A 23,805-nucleotide genomic window follows, 5' to 3' on the forward strand; every position below is an offset into this window, starting at 1 on the left:
ATTGAAACTTTTCTTAACTTTTAAAAGCCCTGCGTCGTTTATAAAATGTGTTTCATTGATCCAAAAAAATAAGTTTATTAAGTACATGTAGGAGCCGCATTTGAGTTTGTTTTTTGGTTCCATAATTTACTTAGTTTTCTTTTCTATTGCATTCTGGTAGTACACCTTCTAAAAAGGCAGGGGGCGCGCCACCCTATAAGTTGGAGCAGGTACCGCATGATTGGGGAGAAGAAGTGCCAGCAGATACAGTCTTTGACCTCGGCCCGGATCTGCAATACCGGAAGGCTTGGCTTATACCAGAAAGCGCTACACAGGAATACTTAAAGACATTTAAAACAGTTCTCATTTTTTGTTTAGTCTTTTACTCCATCTATTTTACAATAAACATCGACAAACATTCAACTACAAACACTCTTGGAATTTCTTGGATTCGGGCTGTGAGTCTGACCCTGCACTTGCATTCTCCCGGTGGTCGAAAACAGTAACAGGGGGTTACAGGAAAAATCCAACGTTGTTTTTGCCACTATATTTCGTCAAAGACTTGCTGTGGATTCGTTAAAAACTGCCTGTGAATTCATCAAAGGCGGATTTATGTTGAAACTACGCGATATGAAGATGAAGGAAACGTCGATCTAAGCGTGGGAAGCCAAACAAAGAAACACTTCAGCGGAGGTATGTGCTTTCAAAGTGAATATTATTAGAAGGATATAGAAATGAATTTCACTGCAGATTTTTGAGTTGATGAACTGTGACACAATCAAGAGCGGTGAAAGCACAACCTAATTGGAACAAATGAAATGCAACGATATGTTGATCTTTGGAAAGAATAGGAACTGTTTTCTACTTTTTTGAAGCAAGGTATACTCTCTGTGATTTTTGGAATTTTTTGGATTTTTTTGTTTTGTTTTGTTTTGTTGAGAATAATGGCAGATTCCAACGAAGAAGAAATAACTCCTGTTAAAGACATGAGTGAAGTTGTCGCGCAATTGCGCTCATCTAGAGGAGGAAAAATGTCACATGTAACAAGGAGAATGAACATTGTGAAAGATTTAATGACTGATCCGGAATTTCTTGATGAAGTTAAACAAAACATGATTAAGTTTTATGAATTTCTTGAAGAGTTCAAAGCCTTGCATGCCTCCTATAGTGAAATGTTGGATGAAGAAGCAAATCAAGAAGACCTCGAGACATGGTATCAGCCTAGATGTGTACAGATAACGGCTTTTATGGATAACGTTGAAAATTGGATTTCAGGCATAGAAAACCCAGGTTCCCAAGCCACAGTTGAAGTCTCCTCTTCTGTCACCCAAATAGAAGATGAAGATACTGATACCGATGCACAATCATTTAGATCACAGACATCGTCTGTATCATTGCGCATTAGTGCAGAGGCAGAGAGAGTAGCTTTAATGGCTAAAGCTGCAAAGCTGCAAGAAAGGCATGCAATTGAGGAGCAGGAGCATATTTTAAGAAAAAGGAGAGAATCTTTAGAGTTGCATTCTGAAATTGAAGCCACTACTGCAAAAATTAATTATCTGAAAGAAGCTGAACAAGGAATGTATAAACCTGCTCATTCTGATGTGACGGTTCAGATGCCCTCATTAGGAGCAGAAGCAGATGAAGTGAAGACAAAATCAACAGTGACACCTTTACCATTGGATGAAAGGCTTGATAGCTCTCTTTATTTACATGACAGGACTTCCCCAGTAGTTAAAAGCAAGCCAGGTGTTCAGGTTCAATTTCCTCTTCTTAATTTAGGCCCAGATAGGCATCACAGCAGATCTGTCTTCCAGCCCAGGGCTAGCCGGCAACAACTACAACAGACCTCCGCGTACAGTATTCCCCCTGTCATTCCCCAGTCATTTGCAAGGTCAGCCACAGCAATTCAGTCCACTGTACCTCAACAGCAAATTCCTATACCCAATTCAGCACAGGAAAGCCATATGATCAAAATTCTGGAAAAGCAGAATGAATTAACAAGGATTCTTATGAAACAGCAACTTCTCTCTACACTACCGCAAGGTAGCATTCCACTCTTTGATGGACAAGTTCTTGAATACAAGTCATTCATTCACTCCTTTGAAAATATGGTTGAAAGCAAAACTAATAACAATAAGGATAGATTGCAGTTTCTTATTCAATATACTAGAGGCTCGGCACAAAGGCTTGTCAAGAGCTGTGAGTACTTGTCACAAGATAGAGGCTACCAGAGAGCAAAGGAGTTGCTAAAGGAAAATTTTGGAAAGGAATACAAGATCTCTTGTGCTTACTTGGAAAAAGCCCTATCCTGGTTCCAAATCAAATCTGAGGATTTTAAGTCACTACAGGATTATGCTATGTTTCTTAGGAGCTGCTGCAATGCTATGGAGGAAATGGAATATATGGAGGAGCTGGATACAGTATCCAATATGAGAAGCATTGTGCTCAAGCTACCATACAAGCTTCGGGAAAGATGGCGTAACAAGGCCTATGAGCTACAGGAACAACGAAGAGGTAGGGTAAGAATTTTAGATTTAGTCTGCTTTATTGAACGACAAGCTCGCATAGCAGCTGATCCAATATTTGGTGATCTTCAAGATCAGTCGGCCAGTAGAGGAAAGGCTAGATCCCCAGTCAAATCACAGGCCTCGAAGTCATCTGGCAGTACTTTTGCCACTAGTATAGCTATTGCCCAAAAGCAGAAGAAGTTTGATCTTTCTTGCCCCTTCTGTAGCTCAAGACACAGATTGGACTTGTGTGAAGATTTTTTAAAGATAACACATAGAGACAAGCTCAGTTTTATAAAGACCAAAGGCATATGCTTTGGATGTCTCTCCAAAGGCCACATTAGCAAAGACTGCAAAAGCCGTCTCAGCTGTCAAGTATGTAAGCAAGCTCATCCTAGTGTCCTACATATTGAGGCCAAAGATAGTATCATCAAAAAGGCAGAAAGATCCGCCGATGTTACAGGCAGTGCATCAGCAGGGTTATGCGGTCATATAGGGGCCGGAGCCAAAGAGAGTGTGCTGTCCATTGTCCCAGTTCAGGTTAAGGCAGCAAAGGGCAGCCAAGTCTTACAAGTGTATGCTCTCCTGGATCCTGGATCCTCCGCCACCTTCTGCTCAGAGGATCTTATGTTTCGGCTCAATCTGAAGGGTAGAAAAACTCAAATTCTTCTACGCACAATGAATCAAGAAAAAACTGTTCCAACTCATGTTGTATCTGAAATTGAAGTTGCAGCACTGGACAGCAATAACTTCTTACCTCTTCCTGATCTCTTCACTCAAAAAGAAATGCCAGTTACCACAAACAGCATTCCAAAGCAGAAAGACTTAGCACAATGGAAGTATCTAAGTCGAGTCAAACTTCCCAACATTAATTCAAAGGTGGAGCTGTTGATTGGCACAAATGCTCCAAAGTGTATAGAACCGTGGGAGGTTGTTAATAGTCAAGGTGGGGGCCCCTACGCAGTTAGAACCTTATTGGGATGGGTTGTAAACGGGCCACTGAGAAGTGCTGATGGCAGTGCAGAGAGTGTGAGTGTGAATAGGATATCGGTTGCAAGTCTAGAACAGCTTCTGATCACACAGTATAATCAGGATTTCAGTGAGGTAGCATCTGAGGAGAAGACCGAAATGTCAATTGAGGACAGAAGGTTTTTAGAGATAGCCAATGAGGCGTTCTTACAAGATGGACATTACTATCTGAAGTTGCCCTTTAGGAAAACTGATGTCAGTATGCCTAACAATCGCCAAGTAGCAGAACAGCGCCTCCAAACTCTAAAAAGGAAAATGAAAAAGGATGGACAATACAAACAAGAATATGTTACTTTTATCCATGACATCTTTGAAAATCATTATGCAGAGGAGGTCCCAGAGGAAGAACTCACGCAGGTACCTGGAAAGGTGTGGTATATACCACACCACGGAGTATACCACCCCAAAAAAAAGGAAACTTAGAGTGGTGTTTGATTGTGCAGCTACTTATAAAGGTGTATCCCTCAACACAGAGCTACTACAGGGTCCTGATCTGACCAATTCCCTTGTTGGAGTCATTTGGAGATTCCGCAAAGAACCTATTGGAATTCTGGCTGACGTTAAGTCAATGTTCCATCAGGTGGGAGTAGAGAAATCAGGTGTGGACTACTTGCGCTTCCTGTGGTGGCCACAGGGTGACACCCTTCAAACCCCAAAGGAATACCGTATGCTTGTGCACATATTTGGTGCAGTGTCCTCCCCAAGTTGTGCAAGTTTTGCATTACAAAAAACTGCTGATGACAATGAAAGCTGTTTTCCCCTTCACGTAGCTGAAACAATCCGGCACAACTTTTATGTGGACGATTGTGTTAAGTCCGTGGCTGAAGAGTCTGAAGCCATCCAGCTAGTAAAAGACCTCACCGCACTATGTTTCAAAGGTGGATTCCAGCTGACTCAATGGGTTAGCAATAATCGGGCAGTTCTAGCATCCATTCCAAAAGAAAAATGGGCAAAAGAAATTAAAACACTGGATCTTGACAAAGACAGCCTACCAATAGAAAGAGCCCTGGGATTGCAGTGGTGTGTGGACTCTGACCATTTCCAGTTTAACATCAATTTAAACCAGAAGCCACATACCCGCAGAGGCATACTTTCTGTTGTAAGTTCCATTTTTGATCCCCTCGGTTTTCTTGCTCCTCTCATTCTCCCAGCCAAGCAATTGCTACAGGAGCTCTGTCAGAGAGGTTTTGGATGGGACGAACCTTTGCCCCAAGCTTTAGTAGACCGGTGGGAAGGATGGACAAACAGTTTAGAAAGAATAAAAGGCTTCAGTGTTGCACGTTGTTTGAAACCAAAGGACTATGGAACAACAAAGTGTGCAGAACTACACCACTTTTCTGATGCCAGTGAGAATGGTTATGGCTCAGTGAGCTACATAAGACACGCTAATGAACAGGACATTATACATGTCACTTTTCTCATGGGAAAGTCCAGAGTCCTTCCTTTAAAGAACATCACAATACCACGTCTGGAGCTAGCCGCTGCAGCATTGTTGGTAAAGGTGGACAAAATGCTAAGGAGAGAACTACATCTAACATTAAAGCCCTCCGTTTTCTGGACCGACAGCCAAACCGTACTTAAGTACATTAGAAGTGACACTGCAAGATTTAAAACGTATGTAGCAAACAGGGTCTCGCTGATTCGGGATAACTCAGAGCTGTCTCAATGGAGATACGCAAGAAGTAAAGACAATCCAGCTGATGATTCCTCAAGAGGATTGAGTGCAGTCAAATTTATGGAGCAAAGGAGGTGGATGCATGGCCCAGAGTTCCTATGGAAACCTGAGGAAAGTTGGTTAGAGGTGGAGGCATTGGGCTCAGTGTTACAGGATGATCCAGAGGTCAGGAGAAACACTACTGTTTTTACAACAGTGGTGAACACTGAAACACCCACAGACCAGCTTATTTCATACTTTTCAAATTGGATTAGGCTACTTAAAGCAGTGGCATGGTACATCAAACTAAAAAAGGCCTTGATACTGAGAATCAAAAAACAAAAGGACTTTCCATCGTATCAAGTTATTACCCGCTCCCACAGCCAAAAGGTGAGCCCAGAACTTGAGGTTCTCAGGTCCAAACCCGGTGGACAGCTCCTCTCAGTGGAAGATCTCTTACAGGCAGAAAGGTCAGTTATCTCTTATGTTCAGAGGCAAGCATTCCCAGTTGAAATAACAACACTACAAGCCACCCCACCTAAAGTGAAAAGGAGCAGCAGGATCTGTAGGCTTGATCCTGTGCTAGATGAAGGCATCTTAAGAGTAGGTGGCCGGATGCATAAATCAGCCATGCCTGATGAAACTAAACATCCCTGTATCTTGCCCAAAGATGCACACATTTCAATTCTTCTTTTAAGACACATTCATGAACGCTGTGGTCACAGTGGTAGGAACCACATGCTCTCAGAGCTTCGTAAGAAATATTGGATTAGTAAGGCCAACAACTCCTTAGCAAGAAAGGTGCTCTCAAAATGTGTCATGTGTCGACGTGTGAGGGGCAAAGCAGGTGAGCAGAAAATGGCAGATTTGCCGCTAGAACGAATCCTACCTGACCTCCCTCCCTTTACCAATGTCGGATTGGACTACTTTGGCCCGATTGAAGTGAGGCGAGGAAGAAGCACCATCAAAAGGTATGGAGTTCTGTTTACATGTATGTCCAGCAGAGCTATTCATTTGGAAGTAGCTTTCTCATTAGACACTGACTCATGCATTCACGCTTTGAGGAGATTTGTTTGCAGAAGGGGGCAGGTTAAGCACATCAGATCTGACAATGGAACGAACCTGGTGGGTGCTCAGGTGGAACTCAAGAAAGCTCTGATAGCACTGGATAAGTTGAAGATCCAGGATGCCCTGCTTCCTTATGGAATCGAGTGGAGTTTCAACCCACCAGCAGCATCGCACCATGGCGGAGTCTGGGAAAGGCTTATAAGATCTGTTCGTTACGTGCTGAACTCCACACTCCATCAACAGTCCATCGATGATGAGGGTCTTCAAACTCTATTCTGTGAGGTAGAGGCTATTTTAAACAACCGTCCTCTCTCCACAGTGTCCTCAGACCCATATGACCTGGAACCACTGACCCCAAACCACATCCTCCTGCTGAAAACCCAGCCCATTATGCCTCCAGGAATTTTCCTGAAATCAGACCTTTATGCTAGACGCCGCTGGAAACAGGTCCAGTATATGGCGGATCTCTTCTGGCATAGATGGACCAAAGAATATCTTCTTCTACTCCAGGAAAGGCAAAAATGGACTGTAGTGAAGAAGAACCTGAATGTTGGAGATCTTGTTCTAGTGGTTGACCCCACTGCTCCTAGAGGATCATGGCCACTAGGAAGAGTTCTAGAGACTAAGCCTGATCAAAAGGGGCTGGTCCGATCCGTGAAGCTCCAGACACAGACTTCAATCCTTGATAGACCCATTACCAAGCTATGCCGAATTCTGGAGACTGAAGAGTGTCCGGTGCCTCCTAAAGATCACCAATAAGGGATGTAATGTATAAATACATATTTTTCTAAAAACATTAAGAGATTGTTTATTTCTGGCTCCTTTTTTGTATTTATTTTAAATAATTGGTTCTATAGAGACCAATTAGGGGCCGGTGTGTAGGAGCCGCATTTGAGTTTGTTTTTTGGTTCCATAATTTACTTAGTTTTCTTTTCTATTGCATTCTGGTAGTACACCTTCTAAAAAGGCAGGGGGCGCGCCACCCTATAAGTTGGAGCAGGTACCGCATGATTGGGGAGAAGAAGTGCCAGCAGATACAGTCTTTGACCTCGGCCCGGATCTGCAATACCGGAAGGCTTGGCTTATACCAGAAAGCGCTACACAGGAATACTTAAAGACATTTAAAACAGTTCTCATTTTTTGTTTAGTCTTTTACTCCATCTATTTTACAATAAACATCGACAAACATTCAACTACAAACACTCTTGGAATTTCTTGGATTCGGGCTGTGAGTCTGACCCTGCACTTGCATTCTCCCGGTGGTCGAAAACAGTAACAGGGGGTTACAGGATTACTGAATTACTGAATTATTCATCCGCATAACAACAACACATGTGATTGAAGTTAACAAATAGAAATTGATTCATATGAATTAAAACCAATTTCATTAAAGTCAATTAAAATGTGTTAATATAAATAAAACTAGAATAGCAAGAAAAATAAAGAAAATACTGTATTTTAAAATTAATTAATGTTAAATTCATAATATTAATTTTTCATTAGAAAAAATAGGGGGTTCCTCACGCAAGGATGATCTCACTTTAAGGAACAGCTTGTACTCACATCCAGGGCTTCCTGAGTCGTCTCTACATGCTGGCAGTTTGAATCAAGTCTCTGATAGATCACCGTGTCCGCTCCCTTACAGTATAGACGGATTTTGCCGTCTGGATACCTCACTGCACACACACACACACACACACACACACACGTGTGAGAAACAGACAGACAGCGTGACAGATAGACAGAAACTGAACAAGTGAGACTCACAGATGATGGACATGCGCTTGCGGTCGCTGTTGAAGTCGAGCAGAGCGAGCATCTCGTACGTGGCCTCCTCGCCCATCTCACTGATGGTGATGGTGTCCTGAGTTCTGGACAAAAACACGAAGCCGAAGTTCCGCGCGGCCGTGACCAGAGCGCCCTCATCGGGCGACGCGGCCTGATACACCAGCTCACCTGATTAATGATAAATCAGAAAATGAACGTGTTAAGAATGTCATTTCTCCTTCAGGTGTTAAGATGACAAACTGAACAGCTAAATATCGGTCACAGTGTGAAGCATAAAACCAGCGTGTTTCAGATGCATTGTGGTCGACTCACCATCTTTCTGCTCCACCATGACTGTGTGACACAGAGACAGAAGTTTGAAGAACTCTAACATTTGTGGGTCTTTCTTGGAACGAATTGTGGCGACGAGGAAATGGTCGTTAAACTGAAAATTCTTATCGGCGTGTTTATTCCAGCTGAAATCCACAGGCTGAAAGACAAGATGGTAAATGGACATCCGTTTAAAACAAGTGACAGATGACGAACCATTATTTTGGTTGAGATTTCATAAATACATCAAGTAATTTAAGGGAGTATTACTGGAAAAATATGCATTTATGTAGTATACCTTTCCACGATCCAAAGAGACGCCTTCTGAATTAGTGGGATTACCTATTGAAAAAATATATATAAATATTTGAATTTTTTCTAATATATTCTTTTGCTCAGTTTCTCAATGAACTACGGTTAAATACGAACTCCAAATGAACTCCAAATAAGGGTCACAGAAGAAGTACCATAATACACGTATGCTTGCGTCCTCATTCACCTACTTATCCTATGCCCTTAAAGTATGTTCTGTTTTTGTCATGGAAAATGATGTACACTTTATTGCGTAGCAAAACTGTATGCACGCACTCAGACATATTAATGCGAAACGGAAATGGTCGTTGTTGCCTATGAACTGTCACGAACATCAAACTACAGCTCTTCCTTACACTTAAGTGTTTATTCATTCATTATTTTTTATGTAATGTTTACTGTATACTCACATTTATTAATTTAGCGAAGCATCTTTTATTTAATTTTATTAACGCAGTGTAGCGTTACTTAACTCCGTCTCTCGCGGTGAGTGTCCATGGATGCACACTTCAACTTTTCACCGTAAACGGTAGACCATCCGGGTACTTTGAGAATACTTTTTCAGCATACTATGATTTGGGACATACTCATTCTATTTTCAGATACTATTTAGGACGGATAGTATCACATATAGTGTAAATATAGGTAATTCGTGTCCAGTTGTAAGAAACCTGTCAAGTTAAGAGAACCTTTGTTGTTAGCGCTGAGAGTTGTCTTTTCATCAGGTCTCTATATGCACTTTAGCTTACAGCTAATTTATCATCAGTTTCTGTATGCTTTCCTGGAATTCGAACTCGTAGATATGTACAGTATGTGTAAAAAGCCACATTTGACCACCTCACACACGATGTGTCCAACATTTCAGTTGCTGTCGTCCTAAATCCAACAATACTGCGCCTCTGGTTGTAAACGGCACAAGAAATCTAACGCTTTGTCAAAGAAAAAGGAACCAAACCTCTTCCCACAGTCACACTTCACAGACACAATAAAATCACACAACACAACACACAATGAAGCTCATATGAGCCGAGTCTGCGTGAACGGGTTAACAGATGATTATTCACAACACAAAGACCTACAGACACCTGATGCTTCACTAGTCCTGATTCTGCCAGCCCTCCAACATTAACTTCAGCACTTTAACAACAGCATGATGTGTTACTTCTCAAGTAGCTAGCAATTAACATGATGTGTCTCTCTGACGAACGTGAATTATGCTCCAGTATAATATAGTATAGTCAACTGTAGTTTATTGTATAGTATATTACAGTATTTTGTAGTTTTAATGTCTTTGCACATACAGTCAGAAAGTTTCGTATGCGTTCTTTCGTATTTGCCGCTCGTTTGTATGGTGTCTCTGAATTGTCCAAAAGGCTCTTAAAATTAATTGATGTAATATTTTACATTTTTACAAAATTATAAAGGCAACCACAGCCGTAAAAACAAGTTTTAAGATGTATGTCTTTTCTTACAGTAAATCTTACAGGATTCGTTTACGGTGACTGTCAATTTTACAGAATTATTCTGGCACCCACAGCACCCACAGCTTTTTCAGTAAAAAATTCTTAATTGATAAAAGATTAAATAATATAGTATGCTTTAGTATTTACTATGTAAGGTTTGATAGTATTTTGAAGTTTTAAACTAGTTACTATAGTAAATACTGCAGTATACTACAGATTTGTTTTGCATATGGAATTCAGTGTGTTTAAGTAGATCTCACCGTAGGTTTGTCCAGCAATGGTGCATTTCTTGAAGGCCATGATATTCTGTGTGAGCGTGCCGGTTTTATCAGAGAAGATGTACTCGATCTGACCCAGCTGTTCGTTCAGGGTGGTGGTTCTGGCTTTGGCCGGCGTGTCTTTATCGGCGAAGTACATCTGCAGATCCCAGTTTATAAACTTACTCTGACCCAATCTGATCACCTCCACACTAACACACAGAGAGAAACCCAAAACATGAACATGGGACACATACAACTATAGTCACTCAACTGGACAAAATGTAAAAAAACTTTACTTAAGTTTATCATAACAATATATACACCTGAAGAGTTTGGTTCCAACTAAGTTTTTAAACATTTCCAAAATCAGTTTTTTATAATGATATCATTGTCTTATTGTGTTAGTCACCTTTACTTTTTGAGTTATTATGCCTTAAATAAAAAAAAACTGGAGTTTGATTTATATTAATTGTAATGCACAATAAACTGAGTTCTCAATTTGGAAGCAAACTCTTCACTTCATGAATGTATACTAAAGTAAATATTAGAGTATAAAACAGTCTCTTTTCTAGCATGTGGGATGAGCCGATTACCTGACGTAAAGAGAGATGGGGACCATGGTGTTGAGGATGATGATGTAACCCCAGAAACTGAGGAACCCTCTGTAAGATGAAGTGTAGTCCAGACCGTCGAAAAGATACCAGGAGTTCCTCCCGATGCTCTCGTACCAGTACGTGTGTCCGATGGCCAGACCGGCGCATATCAAAACCAACAACACGAAGATCTGCAGACGCACAGAGACAAAGATCTTCATTTAATGCTTATTCATAATGTTATGTTTCATAGATGCATTTTGAGTGTGAAACCTAAAAAAATAAAACTGCATCCATGTCATTGAAAATAATAAAATAAAAAACAGCTGTTCATCTCACCGTGTACACCATGTAGTTCATGAGTTTGTCTATCCGGGTGCGTTTGAAGCGTGTCTTTCCTCCGTTCCTCATGATTTTTGTGTCATTTCCTAAAGAAGCAAAGCATTCTAGATTTTGCGAACACGAATAAAAATGTATGTTTGTCGTCATGTTAAAGACTGACCTGCGAATATGACCAGGCCGTGACAAAAGTTTGTGTTGCGAATCTTGCAGCCTCTGAGCAGCATGTTGTCGAGATCGAGCGGGTAACTCTGAGAGTCCCAGATCATGGTTCCCACAAACTTATCCAGACGATTGTTCGGCTCCTCGCACATTATCATCCCTGAGAGTTTAGAATAAAGTTACGTCATGTTGTGATCAATTTTTATGAGCCACTAAAATGATTTTGCTTTTCATTCATTGTAAGATTTTTTTTATTTCTAAGACACTTATATCAGATGACATTACTTATACAGCAAGAGTTCTAGTTTACCGTTAAATTTGGCCATCTGATTTTCCTCTTGAAGACGTTCGTCTGTCACCTTCAGACCCATCTTAAACTTCAGATTCGTCTCTCTGGACAAACACAAACACAAACATTACGAATTCCCATCGTGGCAAAACCAGCTCCCATAATGCCATTGGAAACCATCCCTGAATAAATACATCAAGACAAATACGCACATGTCTTTTGTAATGTGATAGATGAAATGATGCATGTGTGTTTGAGTAGAGAGAAAACAAGAAGACAATGAACGCGTCCATTACACCACCCATTATGAAGCACTGACGACAATCAGATTCATGCCACAAAAAAACAGAACCGCAATGTACATCATAAAACTATCCAAATCAAATGTAAACATTTTAATTCCATACAGCCGATATACATTAAGCATGTACAAACATTTTGTTTTGGCTTTTCAAATAAATAAATGATAATGCAGTATGTGTGTTGTGTGATACGCAGTGTTGGGTGTAACTAGTTACTAAGTAATTAGTTACTGTAAATAAATTACTTTTCCCTCGAAAAAGTAAATTAAGGGATTACTTTTCTGTAGTTACTTCTAATGTAATTAAACTTAATACCATGTGTAATATATGTGCCTGCAATTGAGGAACTGACATCAAAATTTTAAGTCTAACTTAAAATTTGTGCTTTAATGTATAATTCTCACATATCTAATACTTTGGTCAGTTAGTAATTCTACTTTATGTAGTTTTATATTATTTATTTGAATGAATTTAAAGAGTGGTTTCATGTCTATTCTTGAATCACTTAACAAATCAAGCTTGATATAAGATATAGAAAGTAATTAGTAATACAATTATTTTTGGAGAGAGTCATTTGTACAGTAATCTAATTATACTATTGAATATGTCATTAGTAATTAGTAATTAATTACATTTCTAAATATCTTGCCCAACAATGGTGGGTCATGTGTAATTATAAAATAAATATTTTGTGTTTGTATGCATATATGTTTATATAATGATAAAGTGACATCTCACCCGTCGAGTTCTGCTGTCTCTACGTAGCAAAGACTGTTGGGGTCTGAACTGGACAACAGCATGATGTCAGCCTACATGAAGTCAAAACACACCAGGTTAAAAACAAACCCAAATACACCAAAGCAAAAAAACCGGGAAAAAGAAGAACTTCATAAATAATAAAACCAATTGAGTGTGTTCATCTCAAGACATCACAGGACTGATCTAAGCACAGAAAGTCGAACACTTGGAATATAACTTACAGGAATAAAGTCGTTTTTCTTTAGTCGGACAACGTCGCCAACTTGTATGTGCATCCACCTGGTCTCCACAAAACTGAGAAGCAGAATGAAACAGGAATCAATAAAACTGTAGAAGCTTCCACAACTCATCCAGAATGACAGAACGTGTCAGTTTATAAACTGAATAATGAAAGCAGATTGAAGTTTCTGGTTCACCTGCCGTTGAGCAGCACGTCACACTTCCTGTTATTGATTTCATTGTCCATTCTGTGCCGTGCCTTTAACACAAGAGACATGCCAAACGACAATGACATTAGTGCGGGTCAATGAATGCTTTCCTACAACAAACAAACACACACAAAAACAAACACTCACCAGGTCATCCACCAGGTCTTTGATGGCGGTGATGCCCAACACCAACACTAAAGGCACCAGGGTGGTGTACCAGGGTAAAGTGGAGATTTGAGGAATGATCTGATGTAAAAACACAGAAAAAACAGATATTACAATATAAACTAGAATCAAAGAGCCTGTGTGTACACATAAAACAATGAAGAATTAAAAATAAACATATACTGTCAGTATATAAAACATAACATATAGGTTAATACCAGTGTTGGGCAAGTAACTCTGAAAAAGTAATTCATTACTAGTTACTTAATACATATCCAAGATTACTGTACGAATGACTTACTACATATAGTATTTAATTACTTATTACTAATAACTTTCTATATCCTATTAATCTTGACTAGTTAAGATATTGGAGGATTGACATGAAATGGGTCTTTTAATTCATTTTAATAACTAATATAAAACTACTTAAAGTAGTATTATTGACTGATCAAAGTATACAAACATGAGAATTGTACATTAAAGCATAGATTTTAAAGTTAGTTTTGTCTATTCCACTATTGCACACACATATAATACACAGAGAATTTAGTTTAATTACATCAGAAGTAACTGTAATTAAATGACAGAAAAAAATGTGAGTAATCCCTTACTTTACCTTTTCAAGGAAAAGTAATTAAATTACAGTAACTAATTACTTAGTAACTAGCTACACCCAACATGGTTAATGCATCTTTTTATGGTCTCTTTATGACCTCTCTGTTTTCCCATCAAATGTTTAAAATGCCTATTAAAATAATGATCTATCAGAAACCATGTGACAACATTTCCTGTTTCTGAAAGTGTTTCTCTGGGTCAAATGGGCGGGGTCGTACCTGCAGGATCAGCAGACACAGGAAGTAGAGGTTGGCCGCTCTTTTAAACTGCTCGTACATGTTCAGCGGGAGGAAAGTGATGGCGTTGTATTTGTACGTCTTGATGGCATTTCCCTTCAAATGGACAAAAAAATGATGATCAGATAGAATCAAACTTTTTGAATCCCACAATGTCATGGAGGTGTAAAATGAATGTAGATTATAGAGGTCAAATCATCTGGACGAGAAATGTTTGACTTCATATTGAGATCTCCTTTAACTTATATTAGAAATATTTGTAAATCTCTTTTGTGTTTTTTCTTTCTTCAGGGAGTTGTTCAAAACTAGTTTTTTTACTCTCTCTCTTGTTTCTATTTTTATCATCTCTCATTCACTATGAGCTTCATTCACTCTCTCAACATTACTGAACCCAATCTATTTCCATAAATGTAAATCACAACAAAATCTGAATATGTTCTCCCAGAATAACATTTCAACCTCAGGATAAAGCCAGACATCTTGAACATAACACAAACACGTTACACGCAACACACCTCTGGCCATCAGATAACTAAAGACCGGATCCATTCAGAGCGAAAGAGTTCAATGTGTGAATGTTTAATAGAAGGGATCATAATATTTTTAGAATGAAGATAGCGCTGTTCGTGTGTGACCGGTTGCATCAGATAAAATGACAGAGATTGACAAACACGTCAACTAATGTTGGGTGTCTGAAGAACATCAGACAGAAGACACACGTGTCTCACAGATGTCTGGAGTGAGTCAGGAGATAAGAGATGAGTTGATACAGGTATCAGGTTCACACGGCTGCTCATTAAACACTTAGGATTACAATCTTATGTAACATTTCCTACTCGTTTTATTTAAAGACATGAGCAATGTCTCATCTGTTATTAAGTGTGATTTCTTCTACAAACATCCAGTGTACAATTCGGGAAAGTATGGTGACACTTACCTTATGACATTTATTTATTTAAAAAACAAAATGAGCATTAAAATAATCTAAAACCGAACTGTCTGAAATGACTGCACTGTACTTCATGTATAATCGTTTTATTCTTAACTGTTTTAGTTCAAGTAAAATCAATTTTTATATAATTAAAAAGTTTTTTAATTCATTATATTTATTGTTGTGATTTTTTTTTTAAATGAACATGTATTATTTAAGTTCATTTAATGACAGACAATATCTAATTAACAAATTATATTTTTAATATACACTTAATATTTTGGAGAATTCTAAAATAAATATTTGAGTTATTCATATTTACTTAATTCACGTAGAAACTCCATTAAAATTTTTAGAGTATGTGTCATGATATTAAAGGTGATTCATGACTACAAATTAAATATTGGATGAGAAAAAAATACTCCAGTTTTCCATTAAGGTTTCAAAAAGAGTAAAAAAATAATCTTGCCTTTCAAGAAATCATTTACAGTCTGGACCATCTGTGCAATACTGAAGTTTATCGGCAACATTTTAAAAACAATGATTCCCATTAAAAATGCAAAATTATGATTTACATACAAGCATCAGCCCGTAACGAACATCCAGAATATTACAATGTTTGTGATGCAAACAGTCAGTAAACTATGAATTATCTGCAGACACAGAGATTTGCGCTCTCTACCGCCATCTCTGGTCGAAACATAAAATTGCAGCTTACTTTATGAACTTATCTTTAAGTGTGTAAAAGTCAAACGATGTCATACTGATATTTCCAGCAAAATCGTACCCAACATCTCAAACCTATACATCTTATTCAAGGTTTTGTGAATCGGTGTGAGGTAAGTCGACAGTTGATTTACTATGCGCTGTGTCACGCCCCCTCTGTGTAACATCCTAAAACACCTTCTGTAGCAGACACGTGCATGATTTTATAAATGATGGTGGAGATGCTCACAGAGTATTTGCTCTTCTTGATGCAGAGAAAGACTTTCTTCTGAAACTCTGGCCGTTGGCAGTATTCCCTGTCATTCGCTCGGACGCTCCAACCGGCCTCTGGAAAGAAAAGAGAAAACACAGATGCAAAATGAGAATAAATCCGAATAAACCCAATTCAACCAAAGCAAAGTGACCCAAACGCTCACCAACGCTAGCGGCCGCCGGTCGGGGTTCTTCTCCCGGTTCTGCAGGAAGTTGGTCATGACTTTGATCCAGCTCATCTTCTAACTCATCGTCCGTCTCATCGTCACTGTAGGGCACTACCTCATCATTCGGCTGCTCCAGAGAATCCTGGGAGTCAGCTCGCTGCCGAGTGCTCATCCTGACAGACTACACACTGGAGAGAGAGAGAGAGAGAGAGAGAGAGAGACTGAAGAGTTAAAAACAATACAGCATCACCAAACCCAGTAGCAGAATAATTTGTTTTCAAACAGCTGTCCATTGGTCGGTCATTGAGATAGCCCCGCCCCCAAAGGTTTCTGTGTAGGGATGCTCAAACAATCACAACAATGTTTTGATAGCAGGTTTATTCTTTTGGCCCATGAAAGTTTATAGTTACTCAGAAAGTCTCATATTGGAGAGGTGACACTTTAAACAGGCGAAAGTCCAGAAAGATTTAATAATCGAGAGATTTGCATGTCGTGACGGAGTTTGTCAATGAGGAGCAGCATGTCAAAACATCGATTTGGTTTGCTAACAGCATGCAGATAGGCACACACAGATTTTCCACTGCATACTGTACACAAAACCCACTTAACCTTCAAAAAACACAATCCTCGACTGTTCATGACACGCACTCAAAGTGCCTCTGAATCTGACATATACCAAGAATTTCCAAACGAAGAAATATGAGACATAAGTGTAGACACTTGATCTGTCTTTTTAACGGGGCTTTCTAGGTCTAATAAAATTTAAATATCTCATTGGTTTTTCTAATCAAAATAAATTAATTAAAAAAATGACCAAATTTGCTTTTTAAATGATTTCCCTTTTTACATCATATTTTTTTTAAACCGAAGTCTCTTAAACAGTTAACTTCATTTGATTTGAAGGTGTGAAAAGAAATGCGGGAGTTCAATCTTTCATTTTATAATATAAAAGTCCTAAGGTCTCGCTGCTGAAAGGATTGTGATTTCAGTATATTTCATCCGTTGGTTTCTGGAAACAAACAACAGATTGAGGGCAGACAGCGTTGACACGCGGGGAAAAGTGTTCAGATCAGAGAAAATTCTTCAAACTCTTGTTACTTTTAACAATCTAGATTTTTTTAAAAAATGGTCTTTGTTGTTACTCTATTTACAATTGTAAATCAGAATTTTTATGAAACATTCAACCTGTATTTTTTTATAAAGCCAGTTAAACGCCTCAAAATGACGAAAGCGCAATACAAAGAATAAAATGGTTATGGTCTTAATTATAAGTATTGAATTGTTAGCGGATTGTTCACGATACGACTAGTAACGTAACATAAATAAGTTTATTTTGATTCTTAAATGACTTTCTCTGTGCTTTACACCCCGAGACATTCGAGTGTTTCTGAAGCGTCTCTCCAGTTGCTCACCGCCAATCATGATAAAAGACTCACTTGGAAATGTTCAGTAGACGGAACAAAGTCTGTAAATATTAAAATGTTCATTAACCTCTGTCCATTCTTTCACAACAGTGATGTGGCGTATCTTTAGATCTTTTCAAAGCCTTGACCCATTTACCCCTGTCAAAGCACCAACACCTTCCATTGTTCTGCTGAAAATAAAATGCTAGCTGTCATCTTTGATGATGCATCTCATACAACCTCAAAGCCATAAAGATAATGTCACACTAAATCAATCAGAACTGGAAGAATTCATGAACATTTTCTGGATAATCCATGAGAGGTGACTGGTCGTGAGAAACTTGCCACCTCAATGCCAGGCTGCTGTGGGTATACTGGGTGTTGCTTTTGCAGAACATCCCTGTGGATTTTGACCGACCCGAGTCCAGCCACAGGTCTGGATATAGCGGTCTCTAGCAGCGCCGCCACATTTAATGTGCGATTTGATCAAGCAGACCAAAATAATTCAAGACCAGAAAAGCGACGGCACAGCTCTTCTCAACAAACTACACAGGGAGTTGTATGAATCTCAGCACAAATGTTTTGTTTTAGTTTGTCTTGCCTTAGAAACCGTGAGCTCAGAAACAACACAACAGAGAAAGAAACCACTCACACTCCCAGAAAATCACAAAAAAATGCACACAGCATGCAAAACACACACCCATGTTTATCCAAGAGTTGTTTTGCGTACGTGATGCAATACCACAGCAGGCAACATTTCCAGCTATGAAAAGCAGAGGTGCAGAAGCCCCAGCAAGACTTGACTGTTCTCCTTCTGAAGATTAAGAGATTACACACCATGGTCACAGATTTTCATACAGAGATTTGATCAGAAGTTTAGCAGAGCGGACTCTTCTTACGAAGAAGAACCCTGTTTCTAGATCTTCTTTAGAGAAGTCGTTTCAAGAAACTGAATTCATTTCTGAGTCCTCTCTTACATTACAAAACAACAAACTCAAAAGTATAAATCTCATCATAAATTGTCATATTTCACCTCAAAATAAATAAATGGATAATAAACTTGTGGCTATTTTAGTACCAGATTGTTTGTATTCTCAAGAGGAAAATGTAACTGTTCAAATGTTGTCATTCATAACCAACACAATCTCACGGCAAAAAGACAAACTGTTTTTCAGGGTGGCTAATTTTGGCTAATTTGTATAAATTCATACAAATCTTATTCTTATATTTGAGTACGATTTGGTTTCTCAAGTGACGTCAGGGTCATGGGCGGGGCTTCAATACAGCTTTTCTCCTAGTAACCGTACTTCTGAAAAGATTCACAAGGTACAAATTCATCCGAATTATCCCCCTCGTAAAATAGTTACAAATTCATCAGGTTTTCATAGCTTGTGTTTCGAGTCTCAACCTAGTCTCAGTTATTTCTCCAAAAATTGCATTAAACACAGATGAAAAAAAGAACGCCGAAAGGCAAATGAATCTGGATTTGGGTAAATTTGAGAAATCAAGTAGAAATGACTGAGACTGCTTTTATTCGATATTATTTAACAGAATGATCTTGTTTGCTCTATAAACACCATGCGCTGTGTTTATATCTTTCTGTTTTTTTATTTTTGGTATTTTCTCCTGTCGAGCATTATGAAAAGCGCAATATAAATCAAATTGAATTGAATCAGAGTTGTGTTAAGATCTTCAAAAACTATCAAAGAGAAATCTGTAATTTTTCTTTCTTTTGGGTAACGACCTTGTCATAAAAGCAATGCCATGAAAATGATGGCAATCCCACCTAACCCCGAGGTCCAATGCTGTGATGCAATTCCTTTACGAAAAACATGGTGGCAGACTCAAAAACTGGACATTTTCAAAATGATTGACAGTCCAAGTGGTACTGTGTATATCTTTTGGTAGATGATGCGTCTAACCTTTATAACTGTTTCCGTTGCCGTACAGCATACCGCCGGTCTGATATTACCTGAGAAACACGTAAGGTGAGATTTCATCCACGTTTGATAATTAACATCATCTAAAAAAGTGCTTTTGTGCAACAACAACAACAAGTGAGATGGATGTGTCTGCTAACTTATGTAACACTTATCAATGTGTAAAGCAGCTCTGGAATGTTTAAATAAAAGAAACGCAAGTCTCCAATGAGAAACATCCTGTTGTTGTAATAATGAACACGTTAGTGAACGTTCCTCTTCCTCAAATGACATTTATCGACGCTCCTGGAGGTTCTCTCTCTCTGTTTCTGTACGTCACTGAAAATCTCACCGCCATCAAACACAACAAAGATTCTCATTGATGACGCTGAACGGCCTCCCACGTCCCCACAGACCTTCCGCAGACGCTTCTAGAGGTCTGATCGCCTCGGGAAACAGGTTTGAAAGTTCTCATTCTAACATGGGGGAAGGGTTCGAGAGCACAATGAAAGCCCAAAACACGGAGATCCCTGTGAGACACCGGCCGTTTAGAAACTGGAGACGAAACAGGAAAAACAGCATGTGAATGTCTACAGCCATACAACTACCGATGACTTTGACCGTTCAAGCATTACAACTACGTCCACTTTTATTTAGGCAAATAGAGAGCTTAATGCGTAAATTGTTCGTGAAAATATTCAAACACAAACTGAATAGAATGCAAGATATTCTCCCCGGCTCAACGATTGTGGTTCGGCAGCATTTACATCCAAGTTTCTCGGCCCATGAAAATATAAACCAAAACAAACCACACGGCAGATGAAACAGGACACACGCATCATTTAACGTAAAGTGTGTGAATCGACAAAAGATCGACTGGAAATGACAAATGATGTGAACATCAGCAGAACATTAAAATGAGAATGTCTATTCTTGTGTTATGAAACAAGTGCAATCTTATCAATCGTCATTCAGATTTTGTTCTTATATATAACAACTTTATATGAAGGACTTGTATATGAAAAAAAATCTACTTTAAAGTTCTTAGGGGAGGGACTCACACGGCCTGCTTTACCCAGGATGCCTTGTGCAAACTCGTTTTGCAATTCATTGGATTCAAATTCTTTCCCATTTGCTTCACAAGTCAGGGGATTCAAATCCTGGAATCGTGGCCTTTCGCTTCTGCCGGTGCGATTTGCTTGTGTTGTGTTGCAGGAAGAGAAGATTTTACTAGCACCACCTGAACACTGACACTCATCTCAGCTTCTCCCAAACCTCTCAAGCCGAATGATATAAACCTCTCAGGGTCGCATTCCGTGTTCTTATGTGAAAGACCTGAGAAAAATGCTCAGACGTTTCTCTTTTCGTAGCTCAGAAGTAAAATGACTGACTCAGCTGAAACTCATTTAAGTTTCAAGATGTTCTCCTAAATGTCTTAAGAAAATATATATTCAAAAAAACACAAATGAGCTCCTTCGGAGTTATACAATCTAAATCTTAAACGGATAAAGATTCAGTCGTCATGTGTGCGAATCTTTCTTCATATTTTGCGAAATGTCTCGGTGGTTTTGTGTTCATACAACGGACCTCAAATAGTTTTTTATATATCGTTGCGTTCTGAAGTCATGAAGTCATGAAGGTTTGGTACGACACGAGGGTGAATCAATGATGAATGTTCATTTTGGGGTGAACACTTTAAACGAAAGGAAAGGTTTGGAATAATGATGAGGTGTTTGCACAGATGTGTAATCGAACTGGATTTTGAAATTTTGAAATGTCGACTGAAACTGATAAAACTGGGATCATTTAGAGATTTCGTTTCATACGCACACCATCAAAACATCAACACGATACCCCACAAACACACACTGAATTTGATTTTACATATTGGGAAAACACGCACAAGCCACATGGACCAAGCAAACACAGATTTCCCATCATTCCTGTCAATGGAGCGGCCACACGAAGATATGAGATGAAAACATACCGAATCTTTTCCCAAACAGAGAGTCGAAAGTGAAGGAATGGATCTTAGAAGGATGTGCACCAGATCTATGAATATTAAACACACAATCTGATGTGTCTGATTCAAACCTTCATCCTTCCAGCCACTTTCAATATGGCCGCTCAGCCCATACAGCTCTTCCTGTAAAAAGAGCCAATCGTCAATCGTTAAAGACTGAAGATTCTCTGCACGGGATGCGGCTCTTGTGATGAGTTTGCTTGCTAAAGCAACTTTGAAAAAGTTTTTTTTAGTGCAATTTAAGCGATACGGTACAGTTGATGACAGGTTTAAAAGTTGGATTGAAATGTGCCAGTTGATTGCGATTTTTGCCAGTGATTTTAGACACAACAGGACTGTGGTCTTGCTATGACTGAAATAGCCACCCTGAGACGAGCATGTCCGCCGAGTGCCAAGACTTTCCTAAATGGATTTTTAGTGATTTCAGAAATTCAGACTCCTAACTACGCTTTCCACACTTTTAAAACTCCTCTTAATTTCTTACCCAACGGTCACAAGTACCCTAAACTCCTGAACTAGGACATACAACATTTCACTTGAAATTCAGAAGTATTAGTACTCTATTAACCTGCTTGGTATTCATGGCACTCCAAAGTACTTCCATGATGGTAGTGTACAAAAAACACGACCCCATTCCTAGAAATGGCAAACCATTGCTCCTCCATTAAAGATCCACAACTACACTTAGGAAAAATGAGCACGTCATTTTCAGATCATCAGCATATCATCGGATAACTGTATGCCCCTGTCCAGTTAGCAGTGATACAATATTTGAGTAAAACAGGCCATGCAATGGAATATGTAAATGTAGGGTGGGTGTTGATTTTATTCGTGGGGTGTTGACAGGACGGTGAAAAGTGGTTTCTATATGTAGGGTAGCTGGATGGGAGAGGCCGAAGAATAAGAATGCCTGATGATGTCAACCAAAGCAGATATTCCATTCAAAATAATCAAACCAAAGTTTTGTTCCAGTCTTTGTTTAAGAGTCAGCTCACGGACACCAGAATCAACAGAGGTGAACCCTTCCCATGATGCTCTGTGTTTGCCTGCAGGAGCGCTGTAGGTAACTGTATCCTCCATTGGAGCGGAGCCAGGAGACGAGCCGTGTTGCCGTGTTTCCGGGGGTCTTCCAGGAGGGATTTCTTATCTTTATTAACCAAGCCGTTTGTGTTCCATCCACACATTAAACTAAACTATGAGTTTCAATGGCACACGTTGAACCTAAAAATGAACTACACCGAGATGGAAACTGAGAACATGAGCTTGATTAAAAACAAACTGAGAAAAAGTACAGCCGAACAGTGATGATATTAGATATACTGTAAATACAATGGTACATATTTAAATAGTTCTACAAAAAACCTAAAGTACATCATATCATCATTATTATAGTGGTGTCCCAAAACCTACTATTCCTAAAACAACATGACAACACCATGGCACTGTTATGTAAGGCATGTTGAGCACACATTAGAAAAGCTTATTATCCTTAATTATTCTAGACGTGAATTTTCATGAGAATAAAACCAACATAAGTTTCACATAAACTCAACTCGACATAAAGTTCCATTATAACAGAGAATAACATGCAAAAAAAAAACGTGTTTTCTCACAATCTATCTGCTTGTTTTAACATATCTAACAACAAATCGCAAACAGGTGGAGTCCGCTCGTCACAAATCACGCACTTCTCTTTGAAATCCTGCAGTTATCAGTTCATCTGGTACACGTGTAAATTAAACTCTTCAAGAAATAGAAACCCCACCTGCAGCATGGCGTCTGACGTGGACGGAGAAGAAACCTGTTCTGTGGCCAATACAACCCTTTCTAGTACAGAGTCTGTTCAATTTAGCCCTCACATACAGAAGACAATAGAACAACAGCGATCAAGCTGAGACTTGTCCGGTCGCTTTCAAGAGAATGTCATTTATGAGAGGAAAAGAAACCCATCACAATAATCCTTTAGGCACACGCAACACTAAAGGTGTGTTTGTTGTGTTTTAAAGAAGGATTCGTTCACTCATAACAGGAACTACATCAATTAATACATACAAATATAAGACACTTGTAAAAGTTAGTTTCCACAAGTTATTCCACAACTTTCCCGGTTATTTGTGACTTCCA

At 39.0% G+C, this 23,805-nt stretch overlaps 2 protein-coding genes across 2 annotated transcripts in view; one reads left to right on the forward strand and one right to left on the reverse strand.

The window, feature by feature from the left end:
* Positions 1-23,805, reverse strand: part of atp8b1 (ATPase phospholipid transporting 8B1) — a 31,196-nt gene that overhangs the window by 6,218 nt on the left and 1,173 nt on the right. The window contains exons 2-17 of the mRNA XM_056731444.1: positions 16,334-16,524; positions 16,147-16,244; positions 14,243-14,356; positions 13,389-13,487; positions 13,230-13,291; positions 13,035-13,107; positions 12,793-12,863; positions 11,774-11,856; positions 11,465-11,623; positions 11,302-11,390; positions 10,963-11,153; positions 10,370-10,578; positions 8,633-8,676; positions 8,338-8,494; positions 8,005-8,193; positions 7,801-7,913 (exon numbers count right to left, since the gene is read on the reverse strand). Coding sequence (XP_056587422.1) covers positions 7,801-7,913; positions 8,005-8,193; positions 8,338-8,494; positions 8,633-8,676; positions 10,370-10,578; positions 10,963-11,153; positions 11,302-11,390; positions 11,465-11,623; positions 11,774-11,856; positions 12,793-12,863; positions 13,035-13,107; positions 13,230-13,291; positions 13,389-13,487; positions 14,243-14,356; positions 16,147-16,244; positions 16,334-16,508 — 1,926 coding nt within the window. The 5' untranslated portion in view covers positions 16,509-16,524. The remainder of the gene's footprint in view (positions 1-7,800; positions 7,914-8,004; positions 8,194-8,337; positions 8,495-8,632; positions 8,677-10,369; positions 10,579-10,962; positions 11,154-11,301; positions 11,391-11,464; positions 11,624-11,773; positions 11,857-12,792; positions 12,864-13,034; positions 13,108-13,229; positions 13,292-13,388; positions 13,488-14,242; positions 14,357-16,146; positions 16,245-16,333; positions 16,525-23,805) is intronic.
* Positions 11-7,514, forward strand: LOC130408040 (uncharacterized). Its single transcript, XM_056731445.1, has one exon. The coding sequence runs from the start codon at positions 3,781-3,783 to the stop codon at positions 6,994-6,996; it is 3,216 nt and encodes a 1,071-aa protein (XP_056587423.1). The 5' UTR covers positions 11-3,780; the 3' UTR covers positions 6,997-7,514.

The sequence above is a fragment of the Triplophysa dalaica genome, chromosome 19, assembly GCF_015846415.1.
Source record: "Triplophysa dalaica isolate WHDGS20190420 chromosome 19, ASM1584641v1, whole genome shotgun sequence".
NCBI classification, from domain to species: Eukaryota; Metazoa; Chordata; class Actinopteri; order Cypriniformes; family Nemacheilidae; genus Triplophysa; species Triplophysa dalaica.

Bases quoted from the DNA above. Each gene is read 5' to 3' on its own strand.
- LOC130408040 (XM_056731445.1), top strand. From the start codon at position 3,781: ATGGACAATACAAACAAGAATATGTTACTTTTATCCATGACATCTTTG.